This window comes from Ranitomeya variabilis, chromosome 3, assembly GCF_051348905.1.
Source record: "Ranitomeya variabilis isolate aRanVar5 chromosome 3, aRanVar5.hap1, whole genome shotgun sequence".
NCBI classification, from domain to species: domain Eukaryota; kingdom Metazoa; phylum Chordata; class Amphibia; order Anura; family Dendrobatidae; genus Ranitomeya; species Ranitomeya variabilis.
Window position 1 is genome coordinate 731,415,402 of NC_135234.1, and position 16,795 is coordinate 731,432,196.

A 16,795-nucleotide genomic window follows, 5' to 3' on the forward strand; every position below is an offset into this window, starting at 1 on the left:
GTGCACATGAATATATATGTCTACCACAATTGAGATTTGGCTAATTTATCTTAAATGGGGTTGTCCATTCCTAGGACAGTTCCTTCTCACTCTGAATGTTTGACCCCGTTAATATAAACACATCTATACTCACCTCTGGTGCCGCCACCATTCCAGCAGTGTTGACACTCGTGTTTCTGTGGCTTACATGCAATTGTTATGTCAAGTGAGCCCTGCGCTCAGTCAGCGCTGGCGCCAGTGTCTCCGCCCGCCTCCAGATACATAAGTAATCAAGAGGAAGTGAGAGCTGTGGCTACTCCCTACTTCCCTTTAACAGTTTAATGAATTAATGGGAACCTGACAGCAGGTTTTTCCAACCCAAACTAATAGCATCTAAGCAAAGTTACTGTAAAAAAAAATAAATTCATAACTTTGATTTTCCTTTTTGTTTTTAGAAGTCCTTTGCGCAACCTCACAATTTTGACGCTAATTAAGCTAGCACTGCCCTAACAACTCTCGCGCCTCTCTCCTCCTTTCTCCACTCGCTGTCGGCCTCGGGTCAATAACTCTTGTCTAAGTGACTTTGCCATCGCAAGAAGGATACACATAGTACCCATGCCCTTTGTGTGGATAGGATAGCTGGGAAAACAGTTATCAGTGGCGCAAAAAAACTTGGCCAACGAGAACATCTTTGCAACCTGGAGTCAAGAACATAGCTGCAGAAAGTTTACTTGATGCCACTAAAGTTTTCCTGCCACCGCTCCACATTAACCTTGATGAAGCAGTTTGTGAAAGCTCTACCTACAGAAGGAGAGATTTTTAAGTACGGGTGTAGCAAGTTTCAGGAACTGTCCGAAGTAAAACTTAAGGAAGGAAGTAATTTTTGTGGGTTCAGATATTTGGAAAGTCCTGAAGGACGACGTGTTTGATGAAAAAATTAAAGCTATTGAGAAAAGGGCTTGGGATTCTTTTAAGGAAGTCTTTTAAGGAAGTCTTGAAGAAATTTCAAGGTTACAAAGATCCAAAATTTAAATCCATCGTGGAGAACATGATGAAACGTTTCAAAGGCTTAGTTTGTCCGATGAATTTGAAGTTTTTTACATTTTCATTTGAACTACGTTCTTGAAAACATTGGTGCTGTTAGGGAAGAGCTAGGAAAAAGATTTCATCAGGATATCAAGGAGGTGGAACGAAGATACCAAGGTACAGCGAACGTGAACATGATGGGGGACTACTGCGGGATGCTTCACAGAGAAGATCCACAGGCTTTATATAAGAGAAAAGGTATCAAGAGAAGATTAAAACAGAAAAGGAAAAGGTGCAATAATAATTTCCAATAAAGTTTCAGAATGATTGTTCAATTTATTTTTATACTGTATTTAATATTGTGTCCATTTTTGGCTACATTAAAGATTTTTAGTGTTCATCTAGTTTGTACATAATTTCACTTGCATTTCATGCAAAATCCTTTACGTGATAGTAAACATCATAAGAATCAGTAACTGGATTTGAAACTATTTTCATAAAGCCAAATGCATACCTGTGTAATTGCTGATCAATATCCAAAAAACAGAGCCAATGAGGGCATATAAAAAAAGTGGCAAATAATATTACATAACTAAGTAATATATATCAGCGCCACCCACCCGATTACAGCAGGAGCTCAGCGCTACTAGTGAACGAGCTCCCGCTGTGACAGCCAGGAATGAATCCAGCACCGCCCCTCCCTCTTTAACCATGCTGCGATCGAGAGTAATTGCAACATTTAGTAGGCAGGCAGAGAGAGGCGCAGCCTTCACATCAGCGTCATAGCAGGGGCGTGATTGTTGCCATGGTGACCCAGGGTCATCATGATGACCCTCGGTTCACCAAGCTACAGAAAGCTTCTTAGACCATGCGCAAAGCATGGTCTAAGAAGCTTCTGTATAGATTTAATACATTGCAATGTAAAATGTAAAATTTGGGGCTAAAACTAAATTTGTGTGATAAAAATGTAGTTATATTTTCTTTACTGCCCAATGGAATAAAATTCTATAATATGGTGCTCCTTTCCTTCTGAATTTTTCACTGTGCCTGAAAAGTAGTTCCTGATTACATGTAGGGTATTGGCGCACTCAAGAGAAATTGCACAACAAACTGTGAGGTTCCATTTTTTCCTATCCGCCCTTATGAAAATTAAAAATTTGGGGCAAAAACAACATTTTAGAGGTAAAAATGTAATTATTTTTTCTTCACCACCCAATAGCAAATGTGGTGTCAACATGCTTACTGCACCCCTAAATTATTTAATTGAGAAGTGCAGTTTGTAAAATGGGGTCACTTATGGGGGTGGTTTCTGCTGTTCTGGCATCTCAAGGGGTCTGCCAATGTGACATGGCACCCTCAAACCATTCCAGCAAAATCTGAACTTCAATATGGAGCTTCTTCCCTTTGCTTTGCACTGTGTCTCAAAAACAGTTTTCAACCACATACAGAGTATTGGCATATTCAGGAGAAATTGCACAACAAATTGTACTGTTCAGTTTCTTTTGTTAGTCTTGTGAAAATAAAAAAAATTGGGGCTAAAAGAACATTTTTGTTGGAAAAATGTGATTTTTTTTTTTTCATGGCTCTATGTTATAAACTTCTGTGAAGCATCTGGGGGTTCAAGGTGCTCACCACACATCTAAATACAATCCTTGAGGCAGGGCCGGACTGGGACTAAAATTCAGCCCTGGCATTTGAAGTTACACAGGCCCACTTGTCACATGGTGACTGTATAATATCTTTGTACACTTGTAGGCAGCGCCGGTTTTAGGCAAAGTGAGGCCCTAGGCAAAGTTTAAAATGGGTCCCCAAATGCTAACATATTGCACATCACACAAAAGCATTTTGGTTGTATTTACATGCGCTGACTTCAGGCTGCTAAATGAGTTTGATCGACAATACTGTTGTTCAACGCTTGTTTCCTGGCCTCTTTCCACCAGCTGAGGAATAATGATGAGACAGAACGATCACTAACAGATCACCATACAGTATCATGTTATCAGCAGCACATGTACAGTTTACACCGGCGATGTGCTGCTGAGAACAATGATTTTTGTTCCAGCAAAAACAATCTGAATATGCAGCATTTTACTTATTTAGTAAAATACACCCCATAGTCCTCCATATATTATAATGTGCACCACAGTCCTCCATATAGTATAATACACTCCCTATAGTCCTCCATATATTAAAATACACTGCTCAGTCCTCCATATAGCATAATACACTCCTCATAGTGCTCCATATAGTATAATGCACCGCCATAGTCATCCATGTAGTACAATTCACTTCCCATAGTATAATGCACCCCATAGTTCTTCATATAGTATAACGTATTCCCCATAGTCCTCGATACAGTATAATGCAGCCCACATATAGTATAATGCAGCCACCACCCTACAGAATATAATGCAGCCACCCCAGAGTATAATGCAGCCACCCCATAGAATGTAATGCAGCCCCCCTCACAGTTTAATGCAGCCCCATCAGAGTATGATGCAATCACCCCTCAAAGAATATAAATATAATACAGCCCCCCATAGACTATAATGTAGCCCCGAATAGAATATAATACAGCCCACCTCCCCACAGAATATAATGCAGCCCCAACAAAGAGTATGATGCAATCATCCCTCATAAAATCTAATACAGCCCCCCATAGAATATAATACAGCCCACCTCCCTCCCCATAATATATAATGTAGCCCCCATAGAATATAATGCAGCCCCCATAGTATATAACAAAGCCTCCCCCATAGAATATAATATACCCCCCATAGCATATAACACAGCCTCCCCCATAGAATATAATATACCCCCCATAGTATATAACACGGCCTCCCCCATAGAATAGAATATATCCCCCCATAGTATATAGCAAAGCCCGCATAGTATATAGCACAACCGGCATAGCAAATAACACAGCCCACATAGTAGTATACAGCACAGCCCACACAGTAGTATACAGCACAGCCCACGTAGCAGTATACAGCACAGCCCACGTAGCAGTATACAACACAGCCCACGTAGCAGTATACAACACAGCCCACGTAGCAGTATACAGCACAGCCCATGTAGCAGTATACAGCACAGCCCATGTAGCAGTATACAGCACAGCCCACGTAGCAGTATACAGCACAGCCCACATAGCAGTATACAACACAGCCCACGTAGCAGTATACAGCACAGCCCATGTAGCAGTATACAGCACAGCCCACGAAGCAGTATGCAGCACAGCCCACGTAGCAGTATACAGCACAGCCCACGTAGCAGTATACAGCACAGCCCACATAGCAGTATACAGCACAGCCCTCGGTGGCTGCCGCTGCACTGCCTGGCACACAGTGAGTGTGGCGCGCACACGCAGTGTCAGAGGCAGAGCGGGGAATGATGGGAGAGGGGGCGTCAGCAGACACTCTCTCCTCCATCATTGCATTCAACTGTATCGGCGTTATAGACGCCGGTATAGTTGAATGCGGTGGTACTGGTGGGGGGAGGGGTGAGTCAGCGTGCAGCGGCCCACTACTGGCACCGGCCCTTCTGGCATTTGCCAGAAGTGCCCGATGGCCAGTCCAGCCCTGCCTTGAGGGGTCTAGATTCCAAAATGGTGTCACTTGTGGGGGGTTTCCACTGTTTAGGCACATCATGGGCTCTCCAAATGCAACATGGCGTCTGCTCTCGATTCCAGCCATTTCTGCGTTCAAAAAATCAAACCGTGCTCCTTCCCTTCTGTGTGCCCAAACAGTGGATTTTCCCCACATATGGGGTATTGGCGTACTTAGGAGAAATTGCATGGCAATATTTGACGTTACATTTCTCCTGTTACCTTTATGAAAATAAAAAGTTTGGGGATAAAGTAAAATTTTTGCCAAACAAGTAAAATGTTCATTTTTTCCTTCCACATTGCATTAATTCCTGTGAAGCACCTGAAGGGTTAATAAACTTCTTGAATGTGGTTTTAAGGACTCTTTGAGGGGTGCAGTTTTCAGAAAGGGGTCATTTTTGGGTATTTTCTGTCAGATAGACCCCCAAAGTCACTTCAAATGTGAGGTGGTCCCTAAAAAAAAATGGTTTTGTAACTTTTGTTGTAAAAATGCGAACTTGCTGGTCAACTTTTAACCCTTATAACTTCCTAACAAAAAAAAAATCATGTTTCAAAAATTGTGCTGATGTAAAGTAGACATGTGGGAAATGTTATTTATTAAATATTTTGTGTGACATATCTCTTTGGTTTAACAGAATAAAAATTCAAAGTTTGAAAATTGTGAATTTTTTGGGGGGTCTAAGGGGTAACGTTTCTCCTTACGAAGAGTGACATACCAGCTGGCTTGTCAAGGTAAGGAGGCTTATTTGCCGTACAATGCTCCTCTGGGAAATTAAATATTCAAATTGCCTCTTCTAAGAAAAAGAGGACTTAACTCTATAGCGCCACCTGTTGGAAGTAGCGATCCTACAAGTCACAATCAACCCTTTAACGAGTCATGCAATAAGCCTTCTTACCTTGACAAGCCAGCTGGTATGTCAGTCTTCATAAGGAGAAACGCTACCCCTTAGGCTAGGTTCACATTGCGTTAGGGCAATCCGTTTAGCGCTAGCGGATTGCGCTAACGCAATGTTTATTTAGGGGCCGTGTTAGGGGTCGCGTTAACGTCCCCACTCTCGCAGATCCCCGATCTGCGAGAGCGGGGAACAGACCTCGGGCGCGCCGCGGACGCTGCAAGCAGCGTCCGAGGCGCGTCACAGAAGAACGGCACATCACTAGCGCGAGCCGAAAAAGGCACGCGCTAGTGATGCACTGCAGGAGAAATTTACATTGCTGTCAATGGGCACGCTAACGGACCCGTTGCACGGCGTTAATTGCGACATTTTCGCCGTGCAACGCTGTCCGTTAGCGTGCACACATTAACGCAATGTGAACCCAGCCTTAGACCCCAGTCCAGAGCCTCTCACCTAGCCAAATCAGTTCTCATGCTTCGCACTGACGAGGGCCAACAGCCCGAAACACCGTGTCTGCGAATTGAGATACTGATTTGGCTTTTATCCTAAGTCATATTGCACGACTCGTTAAAGGGTTGATTGTGACTTGTAGGATCACTATTTCCAACAGGTGGCGCTATAGAGTTAAGTCCTCTTTTTCTCAGAAGAGGCAATTTGAATATTTGAATTTTTTTTGTAAATTTCCAATATTTTCACAAATCACGAACTAATTTTACCACTATTATGAAGTACAATATGTCACAAAAAATCTCAGATCCGTTAAAGTGTTCCAGAGATATTACCTCATAATGTGGCAGTGGTCAGATTAAAAAATGAGGACTGGTCATTAACCTACAAAGTGGCTCAGTCCATAGGGAGTTAAACTTTGAAGAAGTCATGTATTACAAAAATGTTTTATTATTTTCATGCACACCAACGGGTAGAGTTAAAATATTATAAAATTAATCTTACCAGGTATAAAATATCATCTACCCATATTCCAATATATTGTATATCAATTTTTCCAAGCCAGGGATCCTGAAAAAAGCCATGGATTGCAGTTTCTGCAATATTCTTAGTGGCAGAGTTCAGAAGTGCAAATGGTATACAGATCCACTGTAAATGGGAAAATAAGAGCTTATAGTTCATGCAAATGAATGGACAAGATTATGCAGTAACTACATTAAAAGGACTTTGATATTCCCCCATCTGCAAGAATAAAACTACTATAATACTGTTCCTATATACAGTACAAGAATATAACTACTATAATACTGTCCACTATGTACCAGAATATAACTACTATAATACTGTCCCCTATGTACCAGAATATAACTACTATAATACTGCCCCTATGTACAAGATTATAACTACTATAATACTGCCCCCTATGTACCAGAATATAACTACTATAATACTGTCCCCTATGTACCAGAATATAACTACTATAATACTGCTCTTATTTACAAGAATATTACTATAATACTGCTCCTATGTACAAGAATATAACTACTATAATACTGCTCCTGTGTACAAGAATATAACTACTATAATACTGCCCCTATGTACAAGATTATAACTACTATAATACTGCTCTTATTTACAAGAATATAACTACTATAATACTGCTCCCATATACAATAATATAACTACTATAATACTGCTCTTATTTACAAGAATATTACTATAATACTGCTCCTATGTACAAGAATATAACTACTATAATACTGCTCCTATTTACAAGAATATAACTACTATAATACTGCTCCTATGTACAAGAATATAACTACTATAATACTGTCCCCTATGTACAAAAATATAACTACAATAATACTGTCCCCTATGTACAAGAATATAACTACTATAATACTGTCCCCTATGTACAAGAATGTACAAGAATATAACTACTATTATACTGCTCCTATGTACAAGAATATAACTACTATAATACTGTCCCCTATGTACACGAATATAACTACTATAATACTGCTCCTATGTACAAGAATATAACTACTATAATACTGCTCCTATGAACAAGAATATAACTACTATAATACTGTCCCCTATGTACAAGAATATAACTGCAATAATACTGCCCTTATGTACAAGAATATAACTACTATAATACTGTCCCCTATGTACAAGAATATAACTACTATAATACTGCTCCTATGTACAATAATATAACTACTATAATACTGCCCCTATGTACAAGAATATAACTACTATAATACTGTCACCTATGTACAAGAATATAACTACTATAATACTGCTCCTATGTTCAAGAATATATCTACTATAATACTGCCTCCTATGTACTAGATTATAACTACTATAATACTGCCTCCTATGTACTAGAGTATAACTACTATAATACTGCTCCTATGTACAAGAATATAACTACTATAATACTGCTCCTATGTACAAGATTATAACTACTATAATACTGCTCTTATTTACAAGAATATTACTACTATAATACTGCTCTTATTTACAAGAATATTACTATAATACTGCTCCTATATACAAGAATATAACTACTATAATACTGCTCCTATTTACAAGAATATAACTACTATAACACTGCTCCTATGTACAAGAATATAACTACTATAATACTGATCCTATATACAAGAATATAACTACTATAATACTACCCCTATGTAGAAAAATATAACTACTATAATACTGCTCCTACGTACAAGAATATAACTACTATAATACTGTCCCCTATGTACAAGAATATAACTACTATAATACTGTCCCCTATGTACAAGAATATAACTACTATAATACTGTCCCCTATGTACAAGAATATAACTACTATAATACTGCTCCTATGTACAAGAATATAACTACTATAATACTGTCCCCTATGTACAAGAATATAACTACTATAATACTGTCCCCTATGTACAAGAATATAACTACTATAATACTGATCCTATATACAAGAATATAACTACTATAATACTACCCCTATGTACAAGAATATAACTACTATAATACTGTCCCCTATGTACAAGAATTTAACTACTATAATACTACTCCTATGTACAATAATATAACTACTATAATACTGTCCCCTATGTACAAGAATTTAACTACTATAATACTACTCCTATGTACAAGAATATAACTACTATAATACTGATCCTATGTTCAAGAATATATCTACTATAATACTGCCTCCTATGTACTAGATTATAACTACTATAATACTGCCTCCTATGTACTAGAGTATAACTACTATAATACTGCTCCTATGTACAAGAATATAACTACTATAATACTGCTCCTATGTACAAGATTATAACTACTATAATACTGCTCTTATTTACAAGAATATTACTACTATAATACTGCTCTTATTTACAAGAATATTACTATAATACTGCTCCTATATACAAGAATATAACTACTATAATACTGCTCCTATTTACAAGAATATAACTACTATAATACTGCTCCTATGTACAAGAATATAACTACTATAATACTGTCCCCTATGTACAAGAATATAACTACTATAATACTGATCCTATATACAAGAATATAACTACTATAATACTACCCCTATGTACAAGAATATAACTACTATAATACTGCTCCTACATACAAGAATATAACTACTATAATACTGCTCCAATGTACAAGAATATAAATACTATAATACTGTCCCCTATGTACAAGAATATAACTACTATAATACTGCCCTTATGTACAAGAATATAACTACTATAACACTGTCCCCTATGTACAAGAATTTAACTACTATAATACTGCGCCTATGTACAAGAATATAACTACTATAATACTGCCCCTATGTACAAGAATATAACTACTATAATACTGTCACCTATGTACAATAATATAACTACTATAATACTGCTCCTATGTACAAGAATATAACTACTATAATACTGCTCCTATGTACAAGAATATAACTACTATAATACTGCTCCTATGTACAAGAATATAACTACTATAATACTGCTCCTATGTACAAGAATATAACTACTATAATACTGTCCCCTATGTACAAGAATATAACTACTATAATACTGTCCCCTATGTACAAGAATATAACTACTATAATACTGCTCCTATGTACAAGAATATAACTACTATAATACTGTCCCCTATGTACAAAAATATAACTACAATAATACTGTCCTCTATGTACAAGAATATAACTACTATAATACTGTCCCCTATGTACAAGAATGTACAAGAATATAACTACTATTATACTGCTCCTATGTACAAGAAAATAACTACTATAATACTGTCCCCTATGTACACGAATATAACTACTATAATACTGCTCCTATGTACAAGAATATAACTACTATAATACTGTCCCCTATGTACAAGAATATAACTACTATAATACTGATCCTATATACAAGAATATAACTACTATAATACTACCCCTATGTACAAGAATATAACTACTATAATACTGCTCCTACGTACAAGAATATAACTACTATAATACTGTCCCCTATGTACAAGAATATAACTACTATAATACTGTCCCCTATGTACAAGAATATAACTACTATAATACTGTCCCCTATGTACAAGAATATAACTACTATAATACTGCTCCTATGTACAAGAATATAACTACTATAATACTGTCCCCTATGTACAAGAATATAACTACTATAATACTGTCCCCTATGTACAAGAATATAACTACTATAATACTGATCCTATATACAAGAATATAACTACTATAATACTACCCCTATGTACAAGAATATAACTACTATAATACTGTCCCCTATGTACAAGAATATAACTACAATAATACTGCCCTTATGTACAAGAATATAACTACTATAATACTGTCCCCTATGTACAAGAATTTAACTACTATAATACTACTCCTATGTACAATAATATAACTACTATAATACTGCCCCTATGTACAAGAATATAACTACTATAATACTGTCACCTATGTACAAGAATATAACTACTATAATACTGCTCCTATGTTCAAGAATATATCTACTATAATACTGCCTCCTATGTACTAGATTATAACTACTATAATACTGCCTCCTATGTACTAGAGTATAACTACTATAATACTGCTCCTATGTACAAGAATATAACTACTATAATACTGCTCCTATTTACAAGAATATAACTACTATAATACTGCTCCAATGTACAAGAATATAAATACTATAATACTGTCCCCTATGTACAAGAATATAACTACTATAATACTGCCCTTATGTACAAGAATATAACTACTATAATACTGTCCCCTATGTACAAGAATTTAACTACTATAATACTGCGCCTATGTACAAGAATATAACTACTATAATACTGCCCCTATGTACAAGAATATAACTACTATAATACTGTCACCTATGTACAATAATATAACTACTATAATACTGCTCCTATGTACAAGAATATAACTACTATAATACTGCTCCTATGTACAAGAATATAACTACTATAATACTGCTCCTATGTACAAGAATATAACTACTATAATACTGCTCCTATGTACAAGAATATAACTACTATAATACTGTCCCCTATGTACAAGAATATAACTACTATAATACTGTCCCCTATGTACAAGAATATAACTACTATAATACTGCTCCTATGTACAAGAATATAACTACTATAATACTGTCCCCTATGTACAAGAATATAACTACTATAATACTGTCCCCTATGTACAAGAATATAACTACTATAATACTGATCCTATATACAAGAATATAACTACTATAATACTACCCCTATGTACAAGAATATAACTACTATAATACTGCTCCTATGTACAAGAATATAACTACTATAATACTGCTCCTATGTACAAGAATATAACTACTATAATACTGCTCCTATGTACAAGAATATAACTACTATAATACTGTCCCCTATGTACAAGAATATAACTACTATAATACTGTCCCCTATGTACAAGAATATAACTACTATAATACTGCTCCTATGTACAAGAATATAACTACTATAATACTGTCCCCTATGTACAAGAATATAACTACTATAATACTGTCCCCTATGTACAAGAATATAACTACTATAATACTGATCCTATATACAAGAATATAACTACTATAATACTACCCCTATGTACAAGAATATAACTACTATAATACTGCTCCTATGTACAAGAATATAACTACTATAATACTGCTCCTATGTACAAAAATATAACTACTATAATACTGTCCCCTATGTACAAGAATAAAACTACTATAATACTGTCCCCTATGTACAAGAATATAACTACTATAATACTGTCCCCTATGTACAAGAATATAACTACTATAATACTGATCCTATATACAAGAATATAACTACTATAATACTACCCTTATGTACAAGAATATAACTACTATAATACTGCTCCTATGTACAAGAATATAACTACTATAATACTGCTCCTATGTACAAGAATATAGCTACTATAATACTGCCCCTATATACAAGAATATAACTACTATAATACTGTCCCCTATGTACAAGAATATAACTACTATAATACTGTCCCCTATGTACAAGAATATAACTACTATAATACTACCCCTATGTACAAGAATATAACTACCAAAATACTGCTCCTATGTACAAGAATATAACTATTATAATACTGCTCCTATGTACAAGAATATAACTACTATAATACTGCCCCTATGTACAAGAATATAACTACTATAATACTGCTCTTATTTACAAGAATATTACTACTATAATACTGCTCTTATTTCCAAGAATATTACTATAATACTGATCCTATGTACAAGAATATAACTACTATAATACTGTCCCCTATGTACAAGAATATAACTACTATAATACTACCCCTATGTACAAGAATATAACTACTATAATACTGCTCCTATGTGCAAGAATATAACTACTAATACTGAAAACTCATCTCTTCAGGAAAGCCTACAGCCTGCACTGACACCGCTGCCGCCTCATCACTATCGAAGCTACCACCTCACCAACACCGGAGCTCCTGCAACCCCCAACCTACTGTCTCCTTCCCCATAATCCTGTAGAATGTAAGCCCGCAAGGGCAGGGTCCTCGCCCCTCTGTATCAGTCCGTTATTGTTAGTTTGTTTACTGTAAGTGATATCTGTAACTTGTATGTAACCCCTTCTCATGTACAGCACCATGGAATCAATGGTGCTATATAAATAAATAATAATAATAATAATACTATAATACTGCCCCTATGTACAAGAATATAACTACTAAAATACTGTCCCCCTATATACAAGAATATAACTACTATAATACTGTCCCCTATGTACAAGAATATAACTACTATAATACTGTCCCCTATGTACAAGAATATAACTGCTATAATACTACCCCTATGTACAAGAATATAACTACTATAATACTGCTCCTATGTACAAGAATATAACTACTATAATACTGCTCCTATGTACAAGAATATAACTACTATAATACTGCCCCTATGTACAAGAATATAACTACTAAAATACTGTCCCCCTATATACAAGAATATAACTACTATAATACTGTCCCCTATGTACAAGAATATAACTACTATAATACTGTCCCCTATGTACAAGAATATAACTGCTATAATACTACCCCTATGTACAAGAATATAACTGCTATAATACTGCTCCTATGTACAAGAATATAACTACTATAATACTGCTCCTATGTACAAGAATATAACTACTATAATACTGCCCCTATGTACAAGAATATAACTACTATAATACTGCTCCTATGTACAAGAATATAACTACTATAATACTGCTCCTATGTACAAGAATATAACTACTATAATACTGCCCCTATGTACAAGAATATAACTACTATAATACTGCTCCTATGTACAAGAATATAACTACTATAATACTGCCCCCTATGTACAAGAATATAACTACTATAATACTGCCCCCTATGTACAAGAATATAACTACTATAATACTGCTCCTATGTACAAGAATATAACTACTATAATACTGCTCCTATGTACAAGAATATAACTACTACTAGATGGTGGCCCGATTCTAACGCATCGGATATTCTAGAGTATGCATGTCCACGTAGTATATTGCACAGCCCACGTAGTATGTAGTATATTGCCCAGCCAAGTAGTATATTGCCCAGCTACGTAGTAAATTGCCCAGCCACGTAGTATATTACCCAGTCACGTAGTGTATTGCCCAGTGACTTAGTATATTGCCCAGCCACGTAGTATATTGCCCAGTCACGTAGTATATTGCCCAATCACATAGTATATTGCCCAGCCACGTAGTATATTGCCCAATCACGTAGTATATTGCCCAGCCACGTAGTATATTGCCCAGCCACGTAGTATATTGCCCAGCGACATAGTATATTGCCCAGTGACGCAGTATATTGCCCAGCCACGTAGTATATTGCCCAGTGATGTAGTATATTGCCCAGCCACATAGTATATTGCCCAGTCACATAGCATATTGCCCAGCCACGTAGTATATTGCCCAGCCACTTAGTATATTGCCCAGCCACGTAGTATATTGCCCAGCGACATAGTATATTGCCCAGTGACGTAGTATATTGCCCAGCCACGTAGTATATTGCCCAGTGACGTAGTATATTGCCAAGCCACGTAGTATATTGCCCAGCCACGTAGTATATTGCCCAGCCACGTAGTATATTGCCCAGTCACGTAGTATATTGCCCAGTAAAGTAGTATATTGCCCAGCGACGTAGTATTTTGCCCACCCACGTAGTATGTAGTATATTGGTCAGCCACATAGTATATTGCCCAATAACGTAGTATATTGCACAGTGATGTAAAATAAAAAATAAACATATACTCACCTTCCGAAGTGCCGTTGAAGTCCTGGCGCCTGTGTGCGGTGCACGCGGCAGCTTCCGGTCCCAGGGTTGGTACGAGCGCAGGACCTGTGATGACGTCGCAGTCGCATGATCGCGACGTCATGGGAGGTCCTTCTCGCGCAGGCGCGCAGGACCTGTGATGACGTCGCGGTCACATGACCGTGACGTCATGGCAAGTCCTTCTCGCATAGCATCCTTGGCACCGGAACCTAACGCTTGCACTGCCGAGGACACCGCGCCACGTCTGAGGGTGAGAATAACCTTTTTTTATTATTATTATTTGTAACAGATCTTTTTACTATTGATGCTGCATAGGCAGCATCAATAGTCAAAAGTTGGTCACACAGGGTTAATAGATGCGTTAATGGAGTGCGTTACACCGCGGTCCATTAACGCTGGCATTAACCCTGTGTGAGCGCTGACTGGAGGGGAGTATGGAGCGGGCACTGACTGCGGGGAGGAAGGAGAGGCCATGTTGCCGCCGGACTGTGCCCGTCGCTGATTGGTCGTGGCAATGGTCGTGGGCGTTTTGCCACGACCAATCAGCGACTTGGATTTCTATGACAGACAGAGGCCGCGACCAATGAATATCCGTGACAGACAGACAGACGGAAGTGACCCTTAGACAATTATATAGTACATAATACTGCTCCTATGTACAAGAATATAACTGATATAATACTGTCCCTTTATATAAGAATATAACTACTATATTACTGCCTTCTATGTATAAAACTATAACTGCTATAACTAAGTATCTCTTAATTATCAGCACATGTAACCGCCGGCCCCAGTAGGAAGCCGCTGGTTGACACTGCGCGCTACTGAAGAGGAATGGATACTCACTGCTCTCTGCCATGAATGGTCCCGGTGAGTATTCTGACAGCTGTGCTCTGCTTGTGAGCAGCACATGACGTCCCTGCCATGCGCCGCTTGCAAGCATTAAGCAGCTGCTGGCATTGGAACAAGGGAGGGAGCGCCGTGTAGGTGAGTGTAGTGTTTTTTTTTTTATGTTTCCTAATGGTGCCATGCATACCAGGAACGGGATGGGGCCAATTATAAAAGAAAAAGGATGGGGCCAATTATACCAAGAATGGGATGGGGACAATTATACCAGAATAAGGAAGAGACCAATCGAACCAGGACCGTGATGGGGCCAATCATACCAAGACTGGGATGGGTTCGTGCATATCAGGATGGTGCCAATAATACCAGGATAAGGATGGGGCCATGTGAAGTGAGCGAGGGCAAGGCCGCCCATGCATATCCATGATCTGGCCCAGCAAAACTTACACACTCAGATTCCATTTTAACAAACGTATCTTTACTGTTATACATTTTCATTAACACAGCGGAACACAATAATAGACAGTACAAAATATGCCTATTCACAGAAATAACGTGTAATAACAAACTTTCCCTCACTGTCCCTATCCACACGTTACCAGTTCCTTTGCTCCAGGAGGTTATCTTCCCACGTCGCAGGCCTGTCTGTCACTGCAGGGAGACGCTCCAGCCAAGGAGAAAACAATAGGAAGTAAACAAAACTCTGTCTCTCAGGTCCAGACTGTAGTCCTTGGGGTTCAGCAGGTAAGGGTGGAATGTTCGGCCTCTCAACAGAGGACCCGCTTACAGTTCGTGGGCTCCAGGATCTGTGAAGATGTCACCGCTGAGTGCTCCGCAGTGTGGGAGCTGGGAACAATCTGGATGTCAGCTTCCAAGAGAGAGGGGTAATCCAGGCAATCCTCTATATCGCATCAACAGGAGGACGCCAGCACACACAGACTTCTCTCTGCACCGACTGGTTTCCCGGGCTCTTCTTCTTCTCCCTCTCCTTCCTGGTCACATGACATAACAGGAGGGAGTTTAGCCAATACAGTTTGTTTCTCTGTAATCACATTGGGCATAGGTATAACTTCTGGCCACACGGGGGCAGTGTCTGTCACAGATTCTATGTCAATGATAACAGAACAGTCACAGTCGGCCAGCTCATTACACATGTACACCAGGATAGGAATGAGGGGGCCATGCAAATGTAGTGAGCTGGCCGGCTGTGACTGTTCTGTTATCATTGACATAGAATCTGTGACAGACACTGCCCCCGTGTGGCCAGAAGTTATACCTATGCCGAATGTGATTACAGAGAAACAAACTGTATTGGCTAAACTCCCCCCTGTTATGTCATGTGACCAAGAAGGAGAGGGAGAAGAAGAAGAGCCCGGGAAACTAGTCGGTGCCAAGAGAAGTCTGTGTGTGCTGGCGTCCTCCTGTTGATGCGATATAGAAGATTGCCTGGATTACCCCTCTTTCTTGGAAGCTGACATCCAGATTGTTCCCAGCTCCCACACTGCGGAGCACTCAGCGGTGACATCTTCACAGATCCTGGAGCCCACGAACTGTAAGCGGGTCCTCTATTGAGAGGCC

The 16,795-nt window shown here is 38.2% G+C and overlaps 1 protein-coding gene across 1 annotated transcript in view; it reads right to left on the bottom strand.

Annotated features, from left to right (window-relative positions):
- The window catches only part of LOC143818566 (high affinity choline transporter 1-like), a 79,357-nt gene that overhangs the window by 13,894 nt on the left and 48,668 nt on the right, over positions 1-16,795 (bottom strand). The window contains exon 5 of the mRNA XM_077299833.1: positions 6,454-6,597. Within this exon, the coding sequence (XP_077155948.1) occupies positions 6,454-6,597 (144 nt within the window). The remainder of the gene's footprint in view (positions 1-6,453; positions 6,598-16,795) is intronic.